This window comes from Vulpes lagopus, chromosome 4, assembly GCF_018345385.1.
Source record: "Vulpes lagopus strain Blue_001 chromosome 4, ASM1834538v1, whole genome shotgun sequence".
Lineage (NCBI taxonomy): Eukaryota > Metazoa > Chordata > Mammalia > Carnivora > Canidae > Vulpes > Vulpes lagopus.
In genome coordinates this window covers 145903383-145927672 of record NC_054827.1, presented here as the reverse complement: position 1 = coordinate 145927672, position 24290 = coordinate 145903383, and the positions used below count along the sequence as shown (strand labels likewise).

General features: G+C 35.4%; 1 protein-coding gene across 1 annotated transcript in view; it reads right to left on the bottom strand.

Annotated features, from left to right (window-relative positions):
* Window positions 1-24290, bottom strand: part of DHX15 (DEAH-box helicase 15) — a 59663-nt gene that overhangs the window by 22659 nt on the left and 12714 nt on the right. Inside the window, exons 4-5 of the mRNA XM_041752088.1 lie at window positions 7195-7354; window positions 4692-4910 (exon numbers count right to left, since the gene is read on the bottom strand). Of these exons, the coding sequence (XP_041608022.1) occupies window positions 4692-4910; window positions 7195-7354 (379 nt within the window). The remainder of the gene's footprint in view (window positions 1-4691; window positions 4911-7194; window positions 7355-24290) is intronic.

Genomic DNA, 24290 nt, shown 5'->3' with positions numbered 1-24290 from the left:
TGAAATTTCTCACCCAGGAATATTTAACTGCACTCATAACCTTTTAAATTTTCACAATCTAAAAGAAATTGATGTGCTAGATATTTTAAATAAGCCAATTAGGCTTTAATGTCACGTATCACTAATGTAATTATATGGAAGATTTGCTTCATTGTGCCTAATGAGAACAAACACCTTTACAGTATCAACATAGATATTTAAGAAGTAGGCTAACCCAAATAACTCAGAGGATCTTCAAAAATTTCCCGACCACAGAAAATAATTCTAACACATTTGCATTCATCTCTAGGTTTTAAAGAGAGGACACACAACGAATACTCAGAGAGTGCAGAAGACAGAGAAAGAGAGGGAGGTGGAGGCTCCAAGGGAAGGGCAAATGGACTTAAAAGGGGGGTAGACAACAAATTTAAAGTTTACTGAAGCATTAATCAGATTAAATTCAGAAGTATGTTAAATGATTTGGCAGTCTGCCCAAAGCATAACTGAATCAGAAGCTATCCTTATCAACAAATTATCTCTTATCTGAAAAATCAGAATGATTAAAGAAAAACATTCAAAAGTCAGAATAATTAAAGAAAAAAATGGGAAAAAGTCTCTCAGGTAAATATAGTCTATATTTTTATTTTATTAAACTACAATTATTTTCCTTGAAATTATTTTAAATCAAAGTGCAATTCTGTTTCCATGTTAAAAAATACAAAGCCTTTGGATACCTAAGAACAAAATTTTTCACTCTCTTTTAACCATAGGAGTTCTCTTAAAAACTGGATAAGGGTCTTGAAAAATTATCAAGTAGAAAATTACTATTAAGTATTGGATGTTCACAACAGTTCCCTTTGAGATGACGTTTCTAAAAGAAAATTAAAGAATGATATTGATTGAAAGAAAGAATATAACAAAACAAATAATTTTAAGGAAAAAAGGCTTTCAAATGCTGTATCTAGATTAGAATGCCCCCTGCTGGTATGCAAATACAAAATTATATCTCTTCCAAATCAAAAAGATTTGAATATAAACCCCAAATTAGACTTCTCTAAAATAAAACAGAAAAACTGATGCCAATATTCAGAGTATTTTTAACTTAGTTAATTTCACCATATATTTGACCAGAAAACAAAGGGTCCAAAAAGTCACCAAACATCCAGATTTCACAAAGTAGAAAACGCAGTGCCCCAAATTATACATGAGCACATTCCAAATTTTAGCAAGAAGATAATTCCAATTTTACTTGGGACTGCACTATCCAATCTGTCAAATACATCTAAAATGAGATCACTACTGCATGGGATATAAAGACAACTCTAAAGATGGAAGAAGAAAAAAATCCCACACCACTTGTTTTTTATACAAGGAAGGTTCTAAACACTTAGTTTTAAAACTGCAACAAATTTTTCCCTAAAGTTTACCAAATATCCATAGACAACACTAAGTTCAGAAGAGCACAAAGCTCATTGACATTCAGCAGCATAAAGCAACCATCTGCTAAGAGCTGCTTAGTTATGAGCAATATTGACTACTGAGACAGAAGCTCAGGAGTTTTTAAAGACTTTCAGCTCCAAAAGTATTAATATATGTGAGTAAATAAATTTGGACTGCTAATTTGAGGCTGAATTCACTGCATATGGAAAAGACATTTTACTCAGCAAAATTAAAGATAAAAGAATGTGCTCCTTAAAGAATGGTTTTAACATCTTCATGTAACCCTTGACAATTGATATTTCAATTATAATCATTCTTATCTAATTCAGAAGTGTAGCTCCCCAAAGGACTTCTACTAGGCAACACTTAATTTTAATCATAGCTCCAGATTTTATGCATTAAGATAAAATAAAAAATATTCTAGAATTCAAATCTTTCCCAACCTTTCACCAATCAAGATTAATCTCCTATTCCCAAATTAACTCAGATTACTACAGATGCATTATTGTTTAAGTCAAAATGGTAAAATGCTCTTAAAAATCATTTTAAAATTTCACAGGAAAATTAAATTTTACAGGTGCTATTCATATTTATGAAGACAATAGTGAATTCCAAGAATCTACCACTTAACTGACCATGTAAAAATAACACACGTTCACAGGCATGAAAAACAGTAATATTTTATATATCTTTAATTCAATTCTACTAAAAACAATCAATGAAACAAAATACATTAGGTACTCTGATACCTTCTCCCTGAAGATCTTCAAATTAAAGACTAGTCACCCAACAAAAGGTGATTTAAAAATGTAAGAGGACATATGCAAACCTTATTCACAGTTACAGTTAATAACTTTATTGGAAAACATGTACTCAAGCACACATTTGAAAACCATGGGGCTTACTCCCTTCCTTTCCCCAACTATGGGATAGCTGCCAAATACAAGAAGTTAAATCACAGAAAAGCCTTTCAGGTTCTCACCATGAGACCATCTGATATTTCTGATAAAATTCGAATATGCTTAGTTATCTGAACATAATGGCTATTTTAAAAAGTCATTTAAGAAAATACACTACGCGGCACTCTATATGAAGCAAGAAACTAGAGACCAGGCACAAAAGGACAAGATGAATACCTCAAATGCCTAATGCATTATTGCATAAATACCATTTTTATGCCCTCAAAAAAGCATTTGGTACTCTTGCTTCTAAAATTTATAAAAATTCTCCCATTCAAAATGCATAAAAATAAAGACAGGTACCAACAGAGGGTTTATCTGTAAAAGTGAATTTGCAACACATTTTATTTCCCAAAAGAACAAGTATGATTTTGTACTGGGAATGATTTTCTACCCAGGGGACATGTGGCAATGTTTCTGCAGACATTTTTTGGTTGTTACAACTGGAGGAGAGAATGTTACCGCATGTAATGGGTAAAGACCAAAGATGCCACAATGCACAGGTTACCCCACAACAAAAAAAACTGATAGGCCGTCCATGTAAATAGTGAAGTTGAAAAAACCTGCTCTACAGAAAAAGCATTTTGGCCAATGGGGGTACAAATCATAGATCATACAAATACTGAAGAAATGCAAGGACAAAGAAATGATGCAACATTTATAGCTCTTAAAACAACAGCCTTTGCTGGAATATTATGTGTATCAAGCATTCCTGTAGAAATTGAATACAAATAAAATAATTCACATTCCAGTGGAGGTAGGCAGTCACAGAAGACCTGTGATTTTTGTATCTGGGAGAATTAGAGCAATTCCTCACAACACTGTTTACAGTTGTGTCATTAATGTACTACAGGAATTATACTGGTTTAAACATTCCTCTGGGACAATGACCTTTAAACCTAGGGAAATATAAAAATGGCCCACAGACCTCACTGAAGATGCAGATTCCTTTTTCGCCTCAGATTTCACCTATCTCAGCAAGTCTGGAACAGGACCAAGAACTTGCTTTTAACAAACTCTTCTACTCTTCTCTCCTAAGTAGACTGTCCACTGATCACACTTGAGAAAAAATGTTCTGGGGCAGGGGTCAGACCTTTTACTTTTACTGTAAAGGGCCAAAACAATTTAGGCTTTGAATGCATACATCATCTCTGTTGCACATTCTTTGCTCTTATTTACAACTGCTTAAAAATGTAAAAACAATTTTTAACTAGTGGGCCATACAAAAACTGAAACTGGAGGAAGGTTGGCACATGTAGCTATTTAAATTAAAATGCTATAAAATTAAAATTTATTCCCTCCTCTCACCAGCCACATTTCAAATCCTCAAAAGCCATACATTCCTGGTGAGTGACATACTGAATGGCAGACAGAACATGTTCAGCACCAACAAAAGGTCTGATGGAACAGCACTACCCCAGAACCTCACCACTCAACCCTGGAGAGCTTCAACATTACTTGGAAGCTTGTTAGGTAGACAGAATCTCAGGCTACACCTGACCTACTGAATCAGAATCAGTAAGTGGAAATTTTCTAAGTGGAACTGCATGTATGTTAGAAAAGTACATTCTAGAAAGTTCATAAAGCCTACTGAAGCAGAGGACAAGCTCTAAGAAAACCTCCAGTAAGAGGCTCTCTGAAATGGTCTTTTCCAGATAGCTTTCTCCTGAACTTTAACTTGAGAATTTCATAGCACACCTATAAACCTGCTGTGGAAAGCAAGTTTTAAAAAATGCAGCACCAAAAAAAAAAAAAAAAAAAAAAAAACTGCACCTGAGAATAAAACCTGTCACTTAAAGTGAGGTAAATTCCAACTAAGAAATTTCACTGATTCCTTCTAATCTTCAGTGAACACATGAAGACAAAATCAAAACACAAACATTTGTTTTGATGTTGAATGGGTACCCAAGCCACTCAACTTCACTCACAAGCTGACTAGGACAACCTGATTTCACGGCAGCTATGTGGTTCAAATTTATGCTTCAGCAAAGCTGCAAATTATCACACCACCACTTACCACTCAGGTATCGCCAAAGTTGAAAACTGCAATTGCTAAATCTTGAAATTCTAAAAGCACTTAACATTCTTAGGATAATTAACAAACACCAATTGTATAAAAGGGTATTCTTAGAGTACATATATAAAGGGGTTATAATGCTTCATACATAAATACAGTCAAGTTGAAGAAAATCTTTAAACCTTGGGATAAGAAATACATGGTTAATATATACCATGTTCTTAGATTTTAAAAAGCTGTTGTATAATTTAACATGCTAAAGGCCACATAATTAAGCAAATAATGACAATTAATACCTCTTGACCAGTTAAGAAAAGTAGAAGATCTCCTTCCTCCTCCTCACACATATGAATTTGGATCACTGTTCGAATGGCTGCTTCGAGATAATCTCTCTCTGGTTCAGGAGTATAAAAGATCTCAACAGGATGTGTACGTCCAGGAATAGTTAAGAGAGGACAGTTATCAAAGTAAATCTGGAATTTCCCTGCATCTAATGTAGCGCTCATAACTATAACCTGGGGGAAACAAAAAAAACACAAAAGTTAATTATTTGAAGCAGTCTTCAAAGATTCTTACATGGTCCTAAGGAAAAAAAAGACAAGTAATGTCTATGTTCTATATATATCTCAATTATTAAAAAACCTACAAAAATGATTTAAAAAAATCAAATGCAGGGGCACCTGGGTGACTCAGTCAGATAAGCATCTAATTCTTGGGGCACCTGGGTGGCTCAGTAGTTGAGCATCTGCCTTTGGCTCAGGTTGTGATCCCAAGGTCCTGGGATTATGTCCCACATTAGGCTCCTCACAGGAAGTCTGCTTCTCCTTCTGCCTATGTCTCTGCCTCTCTCTGTGGGTCTCTCATGAATAAATAAAATCTTCAAAAGTAAAAATAATAATTATTTTTAAAAAGCATCTGACTCTTGAGCTCAGCTCAGATCACGATCTCAAGATCCTGAGAGCAAGTCCCTCATCTCCTCCTCCGGCTAAGCAGGGAGTCTGCTTGAAGGTCTCCTTTCCCCTGTCCCTTGCCTTGCACACACTCCTTTTCTCTAAAATAATAAATAAATCTTAAAAAAAAAATCAAATACAGAATTGCTGAACTATGATAAAAGAGTTACTGACATTTTAAAAATTAGAAATGAACGCAGTATATAATAAATAAGAAATAACACCTGAAGGCCCAAAGTTCATAAAATGTTTTAACGTATTTATGTTTACGTAAGATTTATATAATATATAAAAGGAAAGGGTAAAAGACAACATAAATAAATAGTACAATTACTACTGTGTTTATTAAGACGGAACAGGACAACCTTACACACAGGAAATAGCAGGAAATGCAAAAAGAAAAAAAGAAAAAAATCAGTGGCACAGATATAAATTTTCTTTTTCTAAATCGCCTTTAATAAGAATGACTTCTTTAGAAAAATTCCTAAACAGGGATTTTCTACACTGTTGTAAAAAGCCAGTCACCAAAAGGTGGTTCCAAATACAGAGCGATGAAGACTGTACAGTTACCCTCTCTCCATGTAACTCAAACATTATAGCACCCATTAAAAATTTACTTAAAAAGAAGGCTCCCTCATAAAACATTCTACTACAGAGTAAATTCTACTTTGAGTTTCTTTCCAAAAAACCTTAATAGCTCATACCTGATTTCACTTATATATGAAATCTAAAAAACAAAAAGCAGAAACAGGCTAATACAAAAAACAAACTGGTTGTTGCCAGGGAGGGATGGACAAAATGAATGAAGGAGAGGAGGAGTTTCAAAGTTCCAGTTAGAGTAAGTCAGTCACAGAAATAAAAGGCAAAGCATAGGTAATATAGTCAATGGTATTGTAATAGCATTGCATGGTGACAGATGGTAGCTACACTCAAGGTGAACACAGCGTAACAGGGAGCTGTCATTGCCAATCACTACATTGTACTTCAGAAACTAATATTATTAACACTGTTGGTCAACTATATTTCAATTAAAACAAAATGAAAATTTCAAAAGCTCATAACATTTAATCAATAATGGTAATACTCCTCATTCTTCAAATGCATTCCTTAAAATAATAAATTTAAACAAAAACATACTAAGATAACAATTTTTTAAGACCCAGAATCTTTCTGCCTCCCAGTGTAAAATCCCTCTATAACACATATACTAACAATCAAAGAATGAGTCTAAGTTCCAATAAATGGTGTATATACAACAGCAAAAAGAGGCACTTCATAAACTCTGGGAGGCAGAGAGATCAGAAATTCAGCCCGTTTTAGGCCCTTATCAAAACAGTAACACTGGCCAGGGCAGTAGTAGTAGGACTGACAGAAAAAAAAAAAAACTCAAGCCAACTAGATTAAGTGAACAGAGTTCTGAGGGGTGGCTTGCTTGTTCTGGATATAGTTGTTCCTACTACCCAACATGATGAGTTAGAATGCGTGTGTTTATGTTGGGGCAGGACAAAGATTTGAGGTTTCTGTATTTAATGAAGGGGAGAGTGAGCAGCAGGGATACAAAACTACCATGTTATTAAATCACTAAAGAGTCAGGTGGGTTAGAAATGGAAAAGGTTTGGTCTAAAAATACATACATCACTAGAAAGTGGAATCAAAGTAAAAACACATATGAAGACACAGCTACACAGCTCTCTTTATTAGAAACAAAGAAAAATAACAATGTAGGTACTTATTGTTCCTTATTTTACAATTGATATATTATAGTTGATTTAGTGATTGGCCTATGTTCTGTTTTCTATACATACCCCCTTTTTTAATGAGATGATTAAGAAAAAAAAAATTACTTCACCTTTAAGTCTGATCTTTGTCTTACAACTTCCTTCAGAACACCCATGAGGATATCTGTAGCCAATGTTCTTTCATGAGCCTCATCAAGAATTATTACACCATAACGCTCCAGAAGGGGATCATTCATAGCCTCACGAAGTAACATCCCATCCGTCATATACCTATATTCACAGTAAACAAGTTGGTCAAGGTTTGTTTAGGGCATTTGAAAACTAAACTCCATGACATGCAAAGAGATCGGGTAAATCAAAATTAAATTTTTCTCAAAACCAATGTGTTATTGTTTCATGATCAATCGCAAAATTAAGCATCAAGAAAAATTTCTAAGAGTATCAAACGTGTTATACACTATCAAATTCTGTCAAGTGAGACTGTAATACTGAAATGCATTAAGATTGAATCTGATTACTGAATATAATGATCACATGGTTTTACACAAATGCATCACTTAAATGCAAAACAAAATTTAAAAGTTTGACCTACAAAACAAAGAAACCAATTTGTTTTGTAACATCATATCACTAAAATGTTACCACATGCAAATGTACATTTCTTTAAAGCCTTAGTAATTCCTCACTTAAGCTAACAATAGGCTTCCCTGGTTCAAAAGGGCTGAGACAGCACAAAAGTCTACCATTTCTTTACCCCAGCCCCACCCAAGCTAATGAAAGGATGGCAAAGAAGCACAAAAAGAACAGAATAAGGGATGGCATGTGCAATATAGAGATGTTGATAAATAAGTATGAAAGACAAAAGAAATCCACTAAATCAATGAACGGGAGAGGGAAACCAGGTTGAGAGAAGGCTCAAAATAAACAGCTATGGTGTCAATGGGCCAGCCATCTCCTCCTATCCATTCTATTCTGGCTGCTACTGCCACTAACACAAAACAACTATCCCTAGTTTGGCACAGGTACAAAACAAAGTCGGCCTGCATATGCTAAGGTCACAGTTCATTCAATTCATGATTTTATTTAAAATTTAAAAGCAGTATAAAAATGTAAAGTCATCATTCATGATTTCACTATTTTGGGTCTTTATTTTTCACAAATTAATCTAACCTAATCTTTCATGGACCAACTTGGTATTTCTAGTTAATACCATTTGTTGGAGCAGTTAAGTTCACCAAATTGACAATGTACAGCAGAACTGAATCCTTCTCCTTACATCCCTTGAATTTAATTCTAAACTTATTAAGGCTTTTGGCAAAGGAATCCATCCTTATTCTATATATTTTAGGCTTCTTTCTTCTTTGATCATATTTTTAAAAGTAAACTACATTTCTGGAGTTGACACTGCATTACCTGCAAGATTATTTTGTATTAAGACCATGAAAGAAAAAACAGTGCCAATTAAACTATGACTCAATGCCTTAACGACAGTGCGGTGCAGTGCATGAATCAGCTATAGCCTCTAGCTACTTTAAATTATCTCTGATCTATTTGAGAACATTTAGTAATTTCTCCTGACTTCAGCTGCTAATTACTGACATGAGATAGGCAATCCTTTTGCACATCATCTCAGTAGCAAAACATAATACAGTTCCATCTACTTGTGAGTAACTTCCTCAGATCCCACAGACCTCATCTGGTCTTTTGCAGGGGAAAAAAAAAAAAAAAAGAAATGAACTAGTGACTCTTCAAATGATAAGTATTTGCTTAAATACTATAAAATTTACACCATGCTGTTCAGTTTCCAAGCTTACTCAATTCAACATGGAATCCCACTGTAATCTTTCCGAAAACATTTTAATTAGTAAATAAACCCAGTACACATAGTTTCAACAGTAGCACATTACTTATTTGATGTACAAGTAGATCAAGTTCAAGCATTCACAGGCAATAACCACCACCAAACTGCTACCAGTTTATAATACTCTCAGATTGTAAAAATGTGCCTCAGTCTCACATATTAAAAATGTGAAAAAGTCACAGAACTGACAAAAGTATCAGGCTTTAACTTGAAAACTCCTTCAAACTCATTAAAAAAAAAAAAAAAGCCACTCTTTTTGACCTTTATCCTCCATACATTCCTTAACCTTCAGACACCACAAGTAGAGAGGCATTCAAAAGCACAGCTAACCCAAATACTCCTTCTTTTATATTTTTCTGAGGGGAAATGTTGTAAATGGCAGAAGAGATACTGTACGTTAATGAACTACTATTTGCCTTGTTTTATTAGAAACTACACATAAAATATGTACTATGTTAAATAGTCAACTAAGCCCAACTTCCAGACTCTGGAGACAGACTCCTAACAGGTGTCTCAATACTTGATCATCACTCAGTGATCCAATTATGAGATGCTACTCTTACCTCTACTGCATCACAAGAGCATAGGAAGCTTGCTGTCTGTGCAACAGAGAGCTTCAGGAAAAATTACACCTGTAGGGACACCTGGGTGGCTCAGTCAGTTAAGTGTCCGACTCTGTTTCAGCTCAGGTCATGATCTCAGGGTCCGGATGAAGCCCCAAGTAGAATCAGGCTCTGTATTCAGTAGGGAGTCTGCTTAAGATTCTCTCTGCCAACGCTTGCATGCAAGCTCTCTCCTTCTTTCAAATAAATAAAGCTGAAAGGTCTCTTAAAAATACAATCAATATTGCTGCTTTTCCAATGTAGGAAATTCACTATTAGTAAACTTTCCCAGGGTCTCAAAACCAGTTAAATAGTTTAAGACTAGGTATCAGCGCACTGATGCCCATTGCTGGGCCCCTCCTACACTAATACAATCTCCTCAAAGTCTGAGAAAAATATACATATAAATACAACAGCAAAAGTTACTTGGTATGGGGGTGGAGATTGGAAAGGGGGGGGGGGAGTACTTTGTAAACTGATCTGTGATCTACTGAAAACAGGTTAATATTAAAACAACAGTACTACTCTTCCCTTTCTTTGTCCTCTGAAATGACTGCAGGGGATGCTCGGAGCCATAACTTTTTTTTTTGCCCTGATTTAACTGACCCAACTGTTAGATGGCCTTTTAGTTTTGTTTTTTTTTTAAAGATTTTATTTATTTATTCATGAGAGACAGTGAGAGAGAGAGAGAGAGAGAGAGAGGCAGAGACACAGGCAGAGGGAGGAGCAGGCTCCATGCAGGGAGCCTGACATGGGACTCCATCCCAGGTCTCCAGGATCACACCCTGGGCAGAAGGTAGGTGCTAAACCGCTGAGCCACCCAGGGATCCGGTTTTTGTTTTTATTTGAGAAAGAGAGCCAGAGAGCACAAGGGGGGAGGGGGGAGTAGGGGGAGGAAAAGCAGGCCTCCCACTGAGTAAGGGGCCCAAAGCAGGGCTCAATCCCAGGACCCTGAGATCATGACCTGAGCTGAAGGCAGAAGCTTAACTGACTGAACTACTGGCATCCTTTTTTTTTTTTTTAATTAGATAGATGATAGATTGATTAGATAGATTTTACTTACTTACTTATTGACTGATTGAGAGAGAATGTCAAACAGACTCCACACTGAGCGTGGAGGACAGGACATCTCATCACAACCCTGAGATAAAATCAATAGTTGGAGGCTTAACCAACTGAGCCACCCAGGCACCCCAGCTGGCCTTTTGTTTTAAATCAGGGAAACAGCTAGACCTCCCAAATACATCTGGATCTTCTATATAGAAATTTTTAGAAAAATCAACCCGTTACCAGATGCAAGTCAGATAAAAAAGTGTTTCCCCAAAACAGTTATGTCCTTTTCCTCCTCCCCATCTTGCTTAAATTCTGAATAATCCTCTCTTTAAGTGTTCCAAAATGAGCAGATTTCTGCCATCTAACATCTTTCTCATGTGTCACCTCAAAAATTCTAATTTTGTCTCTGCTGGTATATCTTATGAGCATCTGAGAAACATACATATTTTTATCGGAAAACTAGCTTGTTAGACCTTGAGTTTGGGGACAATTCTTTTGCTGTACATCGCCACAATCATGGGACTCCTACCAGCATGCTTTGATTACTAGACTTCAGGCAGTCTTTTCCATTGTATCATATTCATACTCAATTTTTTTGTATGTGCTGTATGTGTGAAGTTTTGAAGTTTTAAATAAAAAAGTGTGCCAATATGAACATAAGCAATTGATTTTAGGAACACTGGACTTTTCTTAAAGTACATTACGTGGCTCGAACTATAGACATGCTGTTCACTGGCAAGATAGAGGGGATTAAGACCCAACCAAGTTCAATAGGTCAAATGTCAAAACAACAGAGACCAATCAACTGACCTGGCCCATTTCAAGAACAGAGGGGAGGCTGAGAGCAATACCACACACCTATCCTCCCCAGGTTTCCCTCCCTCTCTGTCCTTCCATCTAGACTCTCTGGCCCTTGTCACTGTTGTTTACTCATGCTAAAAAAACAGAAGGAAAGGTCCCATGCTTTGCCTAATTAAGCCACTACCAGATTTACTGGCAACTATGGCACATTATTTGAGGTGATTTTTTTTATGTTCAGGGTGACTTGATTCTTTCTGTTGTTTTGTATGGAACGAATGTTTACCTGTGTCTTTTACAGTTTTTGCTTGTTTTTTTGTTTCCTTTTTAAATTATGCGTGGCATTGTGTGTGTGTTTGTGTAATTAAAGCCTTTATTAACCTCAGGAAAAAAGGGAAGCTACCCAATGATTTGCTATACTACTAGATATATGAAGCTCCCTGCTTTAAAAAAAAAAAAAAAAAGTGACCAAACACCAAGCACAGAAAAAGGCAGAACCAAGTACTGGAGATCCTATAAAAGTCTTAGCCATTTTCCTTTTACATTTTATACCCTCTATAGTACTAATGGAATATTTAACCAGACTCAGGCATCAGTCACAAAAAATAGTGTCACAATAATAAAACTTGTGATTACCTAATTTTGAAGTTTCAATAACAGACTAAACTGCATAAGAGAGTCAAACTCTACATTTGACTGGATACCCTATTATCCAGTGTTTCTCTGTTTTAAAACAAAGACTCACTAAAAAGTTTTCTGTGTTACCTGTGAACTGGTTAGAAATACAAAACTTGGGTCTCATCCCTGACCTACTTAGAAATTTTGAAGATGAGGCATGGCAATCTGTTCTAACAAGCTTTCATGTATTTGATTCTAATATGCTTGCTAAAGTATTAGAATCACTAGCCTAAATCAAGTTAAACAAGAGGCAGATTAAGTAGATGCCTAAAGCAGCAAAACATCCCTGAAAAATAAGTCAGAAACAGTTGATATTTTCAACCATGACTACTATCTAATTAATAAAATACACAAAATATTAAAACATGTAAAAATAATTTGTGTGCTGAGTAGTACGAGCTTACATAGCTTGACTATTTTTTTGCAACAGGCACGTGCAAATAGCATAGTACAACTACAAGCCAGCTGCTAACCCTGATCCTAGCCAATATCATCAATTCCGACATGAACATGGTATTATAAAACATTACAGACTGCAAAGGTATTGTTTAGTTTTGTGTTTACATATATTTAGAATTTTTTGAAAAATTCCTCAACTTGCCTGGTTCAAAGAAAAAAGAACCGCAAAAAGGTGAAATGGTTTCCTAAAATGTACACCAGAAATTCTAAATTGTTTAATGAACTCTGATCTGTATCAAATTATTTGTAAGTTTAATGAATGTCAAGGACTAATGCTCAAGTTATAAGTAATGAAAAACTGTCTATAGGGGGAAACAATTCCCAATAACTTAGTATTATGTTCCCTGGTGTAGGAATGTGCTTAGAGACACAGTTGAACCTTCCTAAATCCCTATCTCAAGCCTTATATCTCTCTAAAGAAATTCCATATTGATCCAAGATGTGTAAAACAAAATACTAGAACACATGGATTCATAGAATTATTCAATACACTGAATACATCTTTAATTAAGAACACTTGTATAAAATTCAAGTTTCTGCATGGCATGATGTGTGATAAACAAAGAAACATGGTAAAGTGAGCAAAAATTGGAACTTAAATTCAGAATGCCAATTTTGTTAAGTTGCAACCTATATCCAGAATGCTAATTCTGTGAAAGGCTCCTACAGTCAATATAAAAAAGGCCAACTAACCAACCACAGAAAGATGGGCAAAGAATGTGAACAAACACCAAGTTTATTACTCCCGTAATACTGTATATTTTTTTTTCAAATTTACCTTCTCTGTGATTGGGATGCATTTTAAAATAGCCCCTTACAAAAATGACTGTCAAGCAAGTAGCAATAATTCTGGAAAGATGAGAAAAGCACTAGTCTCAGATCCAAAAAGAAACACAAATGACTCAAAAATACATGTAAAGATGCTCAATTTCATACAAAAGAAATGCAAATTAAAATAATATTCCATTTTTCACTTAAAATACTGACAAAGAAAAGTTCCATATTACACTGTTGGCAAGGATACAGAAAGCGACACTCATTTGCTCATTCCTTACTGGTCAGAGTAGATAAATCTCTATAAAAGGCAATCTGGCAATCTAATAAAATTCAAACATACCCTGTGACTCAACCAATTTCATCTGAAGGTAATTCATTTCAGATATATACCTGTGCATTTGCAGAAAAATGTGTACACAAGGTTTTCTAAGAGGGTACTAAGGACAGTGTTTTTAATAGCAAAAACTACAAATCTGAGTGTCCATCAAAAGAATGAAACAATATACAGTCATTAAAAATAATAAAGCATCTTTATATTTACTGTTCTAGAACAATATTAAGTGAAATCAGCAACCATGTCTTGAACCAATCCCTGCTCCAACACTGAAAATCCTAGTTACGTAGTGCTCTTGCAATACTGTTAGGATTTGGTTACCTTTCAAAGTATAGGTTTTATTCTAGCGTAACTACACATGCAGATAAATCAAAACTGCATTTCTAAAGAATCCAAAACTTGACTCAGCATGACCCAAAGAAATTTTTGGTAACTGCTTCCAAGTTTATCATAAATGACTAGCATTGTTTAATTTGAGTAGTAAGATTTACTGCTTTCCAAATTACCTAGGAAAGCTTTACAAATACTTAGACATAAGAGAATTACATGGAGATGAGGAATGAGGATGGTGAGGAACAACACTTTGAGTGGTTAAGAATATACCCTTGTGAGCAGCCCGGATGGCTCAATGGTTTAGCGCCGCTTTCAGTCCAGGGTGTGATCCTGGAGGCCCGGGATCGAGTCCCATGTCAGGCTCCCTGCATGAAACCTGCTTCTCCCTCTGCCTATGTCTCTGCCACTCTCTCTCTTTCTGTGTCTCTCATGAATAAATAAATAAAATCTTAAAAAAAAAAAATGCACCCTTGTTACAAGATAAACCTAAGTTAAAGCCCCTACTTTCTTCTTGGCATTTGATCTTGAACATCAACTTCTCTAAAGCACCATTTCAAAGCACCATTTTACATTTCATTTGTAAAATGTGAATATGGTGGCTTTTGCTTAAATGAAAGAAAAGAATGTATCTAAAGCACCTACTATACCAATTATCTGGCACTTGTTAAATAACTACAAATAGAATTCTATACTAGCTCTTAACTAACCTTTCCCTAATAAATCCTTGGAATAACCTTACCCTCTGTATAACATACTGTGTTATAGCCACATGTCTGTCTCTACCAGCTGGGTCAACATAATTATATTTACATAAAATGACAAGCTCTTAGTGCAGAAAAGAGTTGTATAGATGTTTCTTGTTACATGCTTCACAAAAGCTTGAAAAACATGAGTCTCATACACACACGAAACTATCAAATGTATGACATAACTACAAAAGAGTGAAAGGGAGTCTGGAATTTCAGAATTTCTAAAGATAATTCTCTTGAATTCCAGAAAAGTAACACCTGTGTATTTTTCAAGTGTGTGAAGTTTAAATACCACTGTTAAGATCTAGACTTTTTAATTGCATAATTGAATTCCAAACAGCCTATATTCAAGGAAATGGTGATGGTCCTATATTAAAAGACTGATGAATAAATGTACAGGTTTTAAATTAAAACTTTTTTAAAAGATTTTATTTATTTATTTTTTTGTATCTTTTTAAAAGATTTTATTTATTTATTCATGAGAAACACATAGAGAGGTAGAGACACAGGCAGAGGGAGGAGAAGCAGGCTCCATGCAGGGAGTCCAAAGAAGGACTCAATCCCGGGAATCCAGAATCACGCCCTAGGCCGAAGGCAGACACCCAACCACTGAGCCACCCAGGCATCCCTTAAATTAAAATTTTAAAAAAGTTTAAAAAAAAAAAAAAATAAATAAATAAAAAAAAAAAAAAAAAAAAAAAAAAGTTTAAGGCATTCTTTTTTTACTATTTACTACTAAAACTTAGATTAACCCACTACAATCCAATCAGGTCATATGAGTGTCTGCACTAAAAACTACACATATTAAAATGCCTGCACAAAAAGGTATGTAGAATTTTTTAAGTTATACTAGATCAAGACCTCTAAAATAGACCATAACCAAAAAAACATTTATTCACTTTTTTCCTCCCTACCATATAACCTATTTTTGTGTAAAGCCCCTATCCGTAGACGGGGCACCTGGCTGGCTCAGTCGGTAGAGCACACAACTTGAACTCTGAGTTTGAGCCCCACACTGGATAGAGATCACTTAAAAATTAAAAAAAAAAAAATTTTTTTTTAAAGTAAAGCAACCTCAGGACACCTGGGGTCTCAGTGGTTGAGTGTCTGCCTTTGGCTCAGGGCATGATCCCAGATTCCCGGGATAGAGTCCCACATTAGGGTCCCCACAGGGAGCCTGCTTCTCCCTCTGCCTGTGTCTCTGCCTCTCTCTGTGTGTCTCTCATGAATAAATACATAAAATCATTCTTTAAAGAAAGAAAGAAAGAAAGAAAGAAAGAAAGAAAGAAAGAAAGAAAGAAAGAAAAAGAAAGCAGCTCCTTGCAGTAGAATACTTTTTGAATGACAACAGTAAAAGAAGAATGACAAAACTAAAACAGCTTGCACTTACCAGGAACTATATTAGAAGAAAAAAAAACACATATAGTATAGGGACTTTATAAAATACAACCCTTTTCACTACTATAAATACAGTGAGGGGATCCCTGGGTGGCGCAGCGGTTTGGCGCCTGCCTTTGGCCCAGGGCGCGATCCTGGAGACCCGGGATCGAATCCCACGTCAGGCTCCCGGTGCATGGAGCCTGCTTCTCCCTCTGTCTGTGTCTCTGCCTCTCTCTCTCTCTCTGTGACTATCATAAATAAATAAATAAATAAAAATTTTTAAAATAAAAAAAAAAATAAATAAATAAATACAGTGAGCCTGAATACCCACACCTTACCCATCCTTCACAATGCCAACATTATGGTCAATTACCAACTTTTAAAAATGCTCACAGTGAATCAGGAGCTACTGAGAGTCATCAAATTACCTTCCTCCAACAATTTCTTCCAATATCAAGTTATTTCTATATGCCATAAGTACAAAAATATAAACGGGATCATCTAAGTATACATGAGTCAGTTTATTATTTTTTTTTTAAAGATTTTATTTATTCACGACAGACACACAGAGAGAGGCAGGGACACAGGCAGAGGGAGAAGCAGGCTCCATGCAGGGAGCCCAATGTGGGACGTGATCCCAGGTCTCCAGGATCACACCCCAGGCTGCAGGCAGCGCCAAACCGCTGCGCCACCGAGGCTGTCCCATACATCAATCAGTTTAAAACAAAGTTATTTACCTCTTTTAGGTGATCTGGCTATTTCTGGATTCACTGTTACCTTTTAAAGTCTTCTCTATGTCCATAATGCTAGAACACTGTACTTCTCAATATATGTAAGTTCTATGAACTTATGTTAAAAAAAAAAAAAAAAAAAAAGCCCTTACGGGGAGGGCACATGGTGGCTCAGTGGGTTAAGTGTCTGCCTTTGGCTGAGGTCATTCATTACTCAGGGTCCTGGGATGGAGCCCCACGTCAGGCTCCCTGCTCAAGCAGGGTGTCTGCTTCTCCCTTTCTCTGCCCCTCCTCACTCGTGCGCTCTCTCTCTGTTCTCTCAAATATATATATATAAAATCTTAAAACAAAAACAAAAACCCTTACAAACCTGATCCATGTGAACACAGCAGTTAAAAAAATAAGACATTTTGTTGTTCAATATTAAGATCTCCTAAAGGGCAGTTTATGTATAATTCCCTAGCACAGTCCAAGTTTAGATTACTGTAGAACTTTAACATCTATTTATATATCCAGTAAAGAGAAGGGTTAAACTACTTCCTTCTTTGGATATAAACAGGTAACTTAACTTGCTACAGTAAGTTGATTAAATTTATTAAATGAAATCTTATTTCCAGAGAATAATAATTATATTCTTCCCTTATGATTCAAAACAATTTATATTATTGTTTTCCATACTCAACATGTGATGCCATAATACTACTGGCAGAGGTATTTCATTATTCTATATTCCTTTCAAAGATAGTATCTTTGAAAAGCTCAATTTTTGATAGTTGCTCTAATAAAAAGCAAATATTAGGCAGATATCAGTGTAAAACAAACAGTAAGTAAATAAAGGTGGCAGTGTCCATCCGACTCTAAAGTTTAAGAAACTGCAGTGCTCAACTGGCAAAGATACCACACTAGTAGATAATGGTGATTAATAATGAAATAAAAAGATTTTTCCTCCAATATATGTGTGGTATTTGTTTAAAGGCTACTAAGTTGTTAGAACATAAATACTGAACTATGTTTTTAGGACTAAACTAATAAATAAACGGAATTCTGAGTTATTTCTTCAGGACAGGGTACTGTGAAGACTGAGACATTAAGCATGAAACTTTGAACCAAGGTAGCATGGGAACTTCTACTCTACTTAAAACCTAGCTCATCTAGTTAATCTGCCTATCTAAGTCTCTCTACCCTTCTCAGCTCAGATGAAATACCTTCTCCTCTGTGAAATCATCTACACAATTCATATGACTGAGTCAAACTATCTTCTTCATTGCTTTACAGCTTAAGTCCCCAACCAAGAAGTCCCAAGAGAAGAACCAGAGATAATAACACAGTTCCTTTATGTACATAATGTTTTTTTCATTTATAAAAGGATAAACATACATTTATATAGGATCAAGTTCAACGTGATACATTCAAACACTAAACTTACTACAATCACAACCTATATATAGCATTTCTTACAATGAGAACTACCAGACATGAACAGTCACATGGAAAGGCACCAGGCAGTATTTTGAATTTGGAATCTACAATGTTTCAATGCATTTCTACTACCAAAAAATAGACAAAAAGAAAGCAAACAAAACCTCAAACCTCACTTCTATATAAATAGCCTCACAGTTCTGAGATCAGCATTCAAAGCATACAGCTTTATTTGGGCAAACAGCTAAAATACATGTGGTATGTTTCAGTTAGCTATGTAAATCAACAAAAAGAAATGCCTAAGAAATTAACAACAGAAGGCAACTAAATTCTTTTCAAAATACACTGCCCATTCCTCACGTTTTTAAGGAAATGCCTATCATCCTCGCAACAGAATTTACAGAAAGCTATTATGAATGTATAGGTTCTATTTAATATTTCGTAAGATGTTAGCACTGTAAACAAAGAGCCTTCTATAACTAAACCCTTGCCAAGTACTTAGGTATAAACACAAAGGTCAAATGTAGTAATATATGCATACCTTTAGGAAATCAAGTTCGTTTTCATGAATTAACAAAAGCCAAAGAATTCTAACTCTAAGGTGATGATGATGAGTTTTCAGTCTGACAGAAAACATGCAAGTGGTAAACAACCACATTTATTCTTTATTACAGCTCCTTGACTAAAGATTTTGTAAAACTACCTTTATCTAATTCCAATGCTATACTTGAATTAGAATAAAATCTACCATGTAACAGGTGTTCAATGAATTAGTATATAATCACTGTTTATATAATTAATGGTCTTTAAGTACCAGGCCAATTTCCAGGGCTTACCTCTAGCTCTAAAAGAATATTTGGATTTATTCATTCATTTCAGAGACAAGTAACATCAAGTTTTAATTTCAGTTAAAACCCAAATTATAATTCAATTGCTGCACTAAAAGGAACTTTATTAAGTTGTTTTTATTGTCTCTTTTTAATTAACTGGGTTAACTGGTTAAAAGATTCAATAATTTCCCAAACTGAAAATCTACCACCACTATCAGCAGCAACAAAAGTAGAACTGTTGACTTAGCACTTACTGGGCGACAGGAATTACTACTCTAAGGGCTATACACGAATTAACGTTATTTTATCTCAGAACAACCATATGAGGTAGTTATTATCACCTCTATCTTCTGAAAAAGCAATAATCACAGGGAGGTTAATTAACATTGCCAAGATCACAGCTAATAAGTGACAAAGCTGGGACACAACTCCGGCCATGTAATCTTAGTCTGTGGTTTGGGATGTATTTCCTTTTGATTCTCTTTTCAACTCACCCTTATAAGGAGGGTGCCTTATAGGAAACCCACTGTGAATCTCTAAGTAGTCTTTTTATGGAGTTAGTGCTTCTAACTCTTATTTCCAGGAGCCCAAAGAATCCTGCTACAGCAATGCCAGGTAAATTCTTCTTCTCAGTGTCAACCTCAAAGGTACCATACCAGCCAGCTCCTTATTGTAACTGTGTTTCTACTGGAATCTCCTTATTAAATATTTTTAGATTTTCTTTCATCTTCTTGTCTAGATTGCCTTTTTGAGATTAAAAAATGCATAAAGTTTCTGACACATATTGCATAGAATAGTACTTCTTTGGCTGGTTTTTCAAAACTTTTCTCCCTTCCTTTTTCTCCCTCTCCCTTTTCTCCTTGTAAACAAGGGGTTTATCATACCGTGAGACCCTAAGTTCTGTTCATTCTTATCACTCAATTATAGATTTAAACTACGTCCTGTCCGTAACTTTTCCTGATTTTTCCAGCAGCTTGTCCTGAAGCTATATATACAAACAAGTCAGGATAGTACAGGTCTTACAAAACACATGTCCTTGAAAGAGTTACAATACTTTCTGCTTCATAGACATTACCCCAGATCAATTCCTTGGCTTGTGACAGATCCCAAAATTGAAATGAATCTGATACCAAAAGCAAAAGATTCAGAAGAGAAGGCAAATTATAAATTATATACACCAAATCACCCTATCATTACACTCTCCACCAAGAAATCAGGGGAAAATGTCTTTTCATGAAAAAGCTACCCATTTTTCACGATTATGTCAAAGATTCACCCACAGTCTACAGTGTAGTGACAAATTTCCCTCTCCATCTCAGGGTTTTTCTCCCTGAAATTCCATCCACAAGGCAAGTATAAAGATAGAGACACAAACTCTGTTTCCCAAAGAGTTTACGCAAAAAAGGAAATCAATCTTTAGTTATCCGTACGGTTGGTCCATAAGCCAGTCCTGTAACATCTCAAGTGATCTGGCATGGAAATGCTGACTTAACACAAATCATCTGAATACTTTAAAAAATACACAGACTGCAGTGTCCCTTAAAGTAAAAAATACTTTTTTCCCCTCAGAAAAAAAGTTTTTTATTTTTATTTTTTAAGATTTTATTTATTTAGTCATGAGAAACACAGAGAGAGGCAGAGACACAGACAGAGGGAGAAGCAGGCTCCCTGCGGGGGTGAGCCTGAATGATACAGGACTCCATCCCAGGATTCCGGGATGACACCCTGAGCCAAAGGCAGATGCTCAACCACTGAGCCACCCAGGTGCCCCCCCCCCCAAATTCTTAAAAATGCTGTTCCATCTGCCAAGAAAGCTTTGCTCCCTGTACCCCAATCCCTACCCTGTTGAACTATCACTTTCAATTCAGGCCTTTATTCCATCCGCTCTTTTCCTATCTAAATTGAATTTTCAAATCATGCTTTCACACAAACCCCAGTATTCTCTTTCAGAAGCCTAATCACAATTTGAAAATGTATTTACTTTATTGGGACAAAAACCAGATTACTTTTTAGTACTGTATCTAGCACTGTCCAACACACAAAAGATAATTAACTGAACTAACTTATCATTACTTTATGTAAATTCCCTCAACATCAAAATATTTCAGAATTTTGTAGCTGGGGAGGGACAAAAAGGAAAGAACTAAATTAGCTACAAAACTACCAACTTCAAATATTATGTCTGCCTGAAAGCTCAAGACTATTAAACTATTTTATTCCCTCAAAAACAATTATCAGCTCCCTCAAAATTTGTCGTAACTTCAAAGTGCTTCTTAAAATCCACTGAAACAGTCTATTACCTCATCTTCCTTAAAGTGAATTATATTTTCACTGACTAGTCACAAATTTGGCAACATCTTCCACTGACTAGTGTGCTCTTTAACTAGCTCACTTTTTTTCTCCCAAAATTTCCAAGCCAAAATAGCAAAGTATTGTGCAAAAGGAATACTTCAGAAAAGCAATAGAAGCAGGCAAAAATCATAACAAGTGATACATAAAAACCATTTACAGTGGTAGCGGTTTGAAAACTAACTTGCAAAAAAAAAAAAACTAACTTGCCTGGGACATGTGAATAAATGAGAGACACAGAAGGAGGCTGAGACATAGAAGGAGAAAACATAGAGAAAAGAAAACTAACTTGTTTGAGACTGGACAGGTTTTTAAGGCTAGTCTAATAGAGAGAGTACACTAATTTGCACTAGAACCAATTCTCTGAAAACAGCACAATATTAGATCAAGGATCTAGAATTTATGGATATATGTCCCATACACCAGAAAAGGTATCTTTAGTACCCCCCCCCCCGGCTTTTTTTAAGATTTTATTTATTAATCATGAGAGACACAGAGAGAGAGAGGGGCAGAGACACAGGCAGAGGGAGAAGCAGGCTCCCTACAGGAAGCCCGATGCGGGACTGGATTCCGGGACCCCAGGATCACGTCCTGTCCAAAGTCAGATGCTCAACTGCTGAGCCACCCAGGCGTCCCGATACCTTAGATCCTCAGTGTACACAGAGATTTAAAGATACACTAATTTAACTTTATGTACTAGTACATAAAGTACTCTCAAACAAATTTAATTAGTAAAAAAGTGTATTTACTGTCAATAATGAAATCAGGAAAAGTGTGGTTGAATTCTGAGTCCCTCAGACAGAATCTTCGGAAGTTAGTCCTCTTCACCATCCTTCTTGGTGAAAATTAGAAGCTTTTTACCTGACTAAATAATGAATACATAGGCATTTTACATCCACGACTACCCCTGAACAATACAGGTTTGAACTGCACAAGTCCACTTATACACAGATTTGTTTCAATACAATACAGGACTGTACATGTATTTTCTCTCATGATTTTTCCCTCACCTTATTTTGAGAATATGGTAGATAATACATTCATACCTACATAATGTGTTAACTGTTAATAGTGGGGTCAACAGTAGGCTATTAGTAGGTAATTTGTGGCAAAGTCAGAAGTTAAACACAGATTTGTGGGGGGCGGGGGCGGGAGGTGCTCCTACCCTCTCCATGGCTCAAAGGTTAATAGTGTATGAGAAAAGCTCCAGGAGGAGACTGATAGGTGTCATAGGTATTCACTCTTCCTACCCAACTGACTAATGTAACTGATCCTTAAGTCTTGGGCTGTTTTAACATCTGGGGTTCTCAAAAAAATGAGTTGATAGATAACTATACAAAATATATCTAGGGATTTATACTCCCATTTAGTGAAGCATTCCTATTATCAAAACTATCACTTGCTCCATACTCTTATACTGGATTTAGTATCACATAAAGACAGTATTACATTAGCTTCTATCTCTTCAGATTCTCCAAGATATCCCAGTAAGCTTGCCCTGTCCAGAATTAAGTGGGGATTTTTGTTTAAAGTTTAGTTATAGCCTCTGAGAATCATTCCGTAAGAAAACCTCACAATGCCAAAAAAGTTCATTTTTATCTATCAAATCTATTTTTATGTTACTTGTCATTCCCTATTAACTGAACCAAAATCTTTCACAAGTATACCTTTTGAAAACCTTCCACTTCCTACCACACACACAAACACACACACACACACACAGACCCAATATTGCATATAACTTTCCTCTCCCCAATTTCCAAATTCGTTTTCCCTGTTCAACTGTGGTTTGCCAAAAAAAATTCAACAGTGAATCAAATGTCAAAATAATTATATCATTTCTCCTAAAGATGAGTAAAGCCTGCCCTTTATTGTCCTCAAGTCCTTGACATTATCTACATTTTAAATTAGTATAAAATCTTAAGTTATGATTTTATGTAATTCTTTCAAAAATTATACAATTAAAAGTGAACAATGTGATAATCACTAAACTAAAAATATGCTCTCAATGAAACTTAAGATATAAACCAAAAACATACCCTAAAATTATAAACACAAACTGATTCAAGTAAATTGTCCAGCTACTATTAAAAACAATATTTAACTCTTTAACCTGAAGTTCTAATAATGCTTATCAAAGAAACTAGAAAAAAACTGACATGAAACTTGAATGACTGGATGTTTGGAATAAGGAGATTTTTAAACCTGTGAATATCGTAACTATATAAGAAACTGTATCTCTGACCTCTGTATTCTGAAATATTTACAGATCAAAGTATAAAACGTCTGATTTGCTTCAAATTATATGGGTCAGGGAAAAGGTTGGGATATGGGTGAAACAAGCTGGGCAATGGTCGAAGATGCATGATAAACACATGGAAGTTCATCATACTATTGTATTTCTGTATACATTTGAAAATTTCTACAATAAAAAAAAAGAAAATTTCTACAATATATAATTTTCCCTGTAAGATTACATATATTTTTGCCATCAGTGACTCATTTCACTACCCATGTAACTTTTTTTCCCAAAATTGTCTGTTAAAAAACCTCAGGGAGATTACATCGTGACAAAGAAATCATTTTTTAAAACATGACTTAGATGTCACATACATACAGAATAAACAGAAGCAACAAAAGGGTAAATTTTTCAAAAGAATTACCATCCAGCAACACAACATTTCCACAACTTAAGCAGAATATAAGTGTAAGATGAAAAAAAATTAGGACAGTTAAAGAAAATATTACAAAAAAGCTCAACATGATAGTCAATCATGCCCCTCAGCTAAAGGAAAAGGACTTTGCGAAGACTCTAAGACTCTATTACACAACAAAAGATTCCTCCTTTTAGCT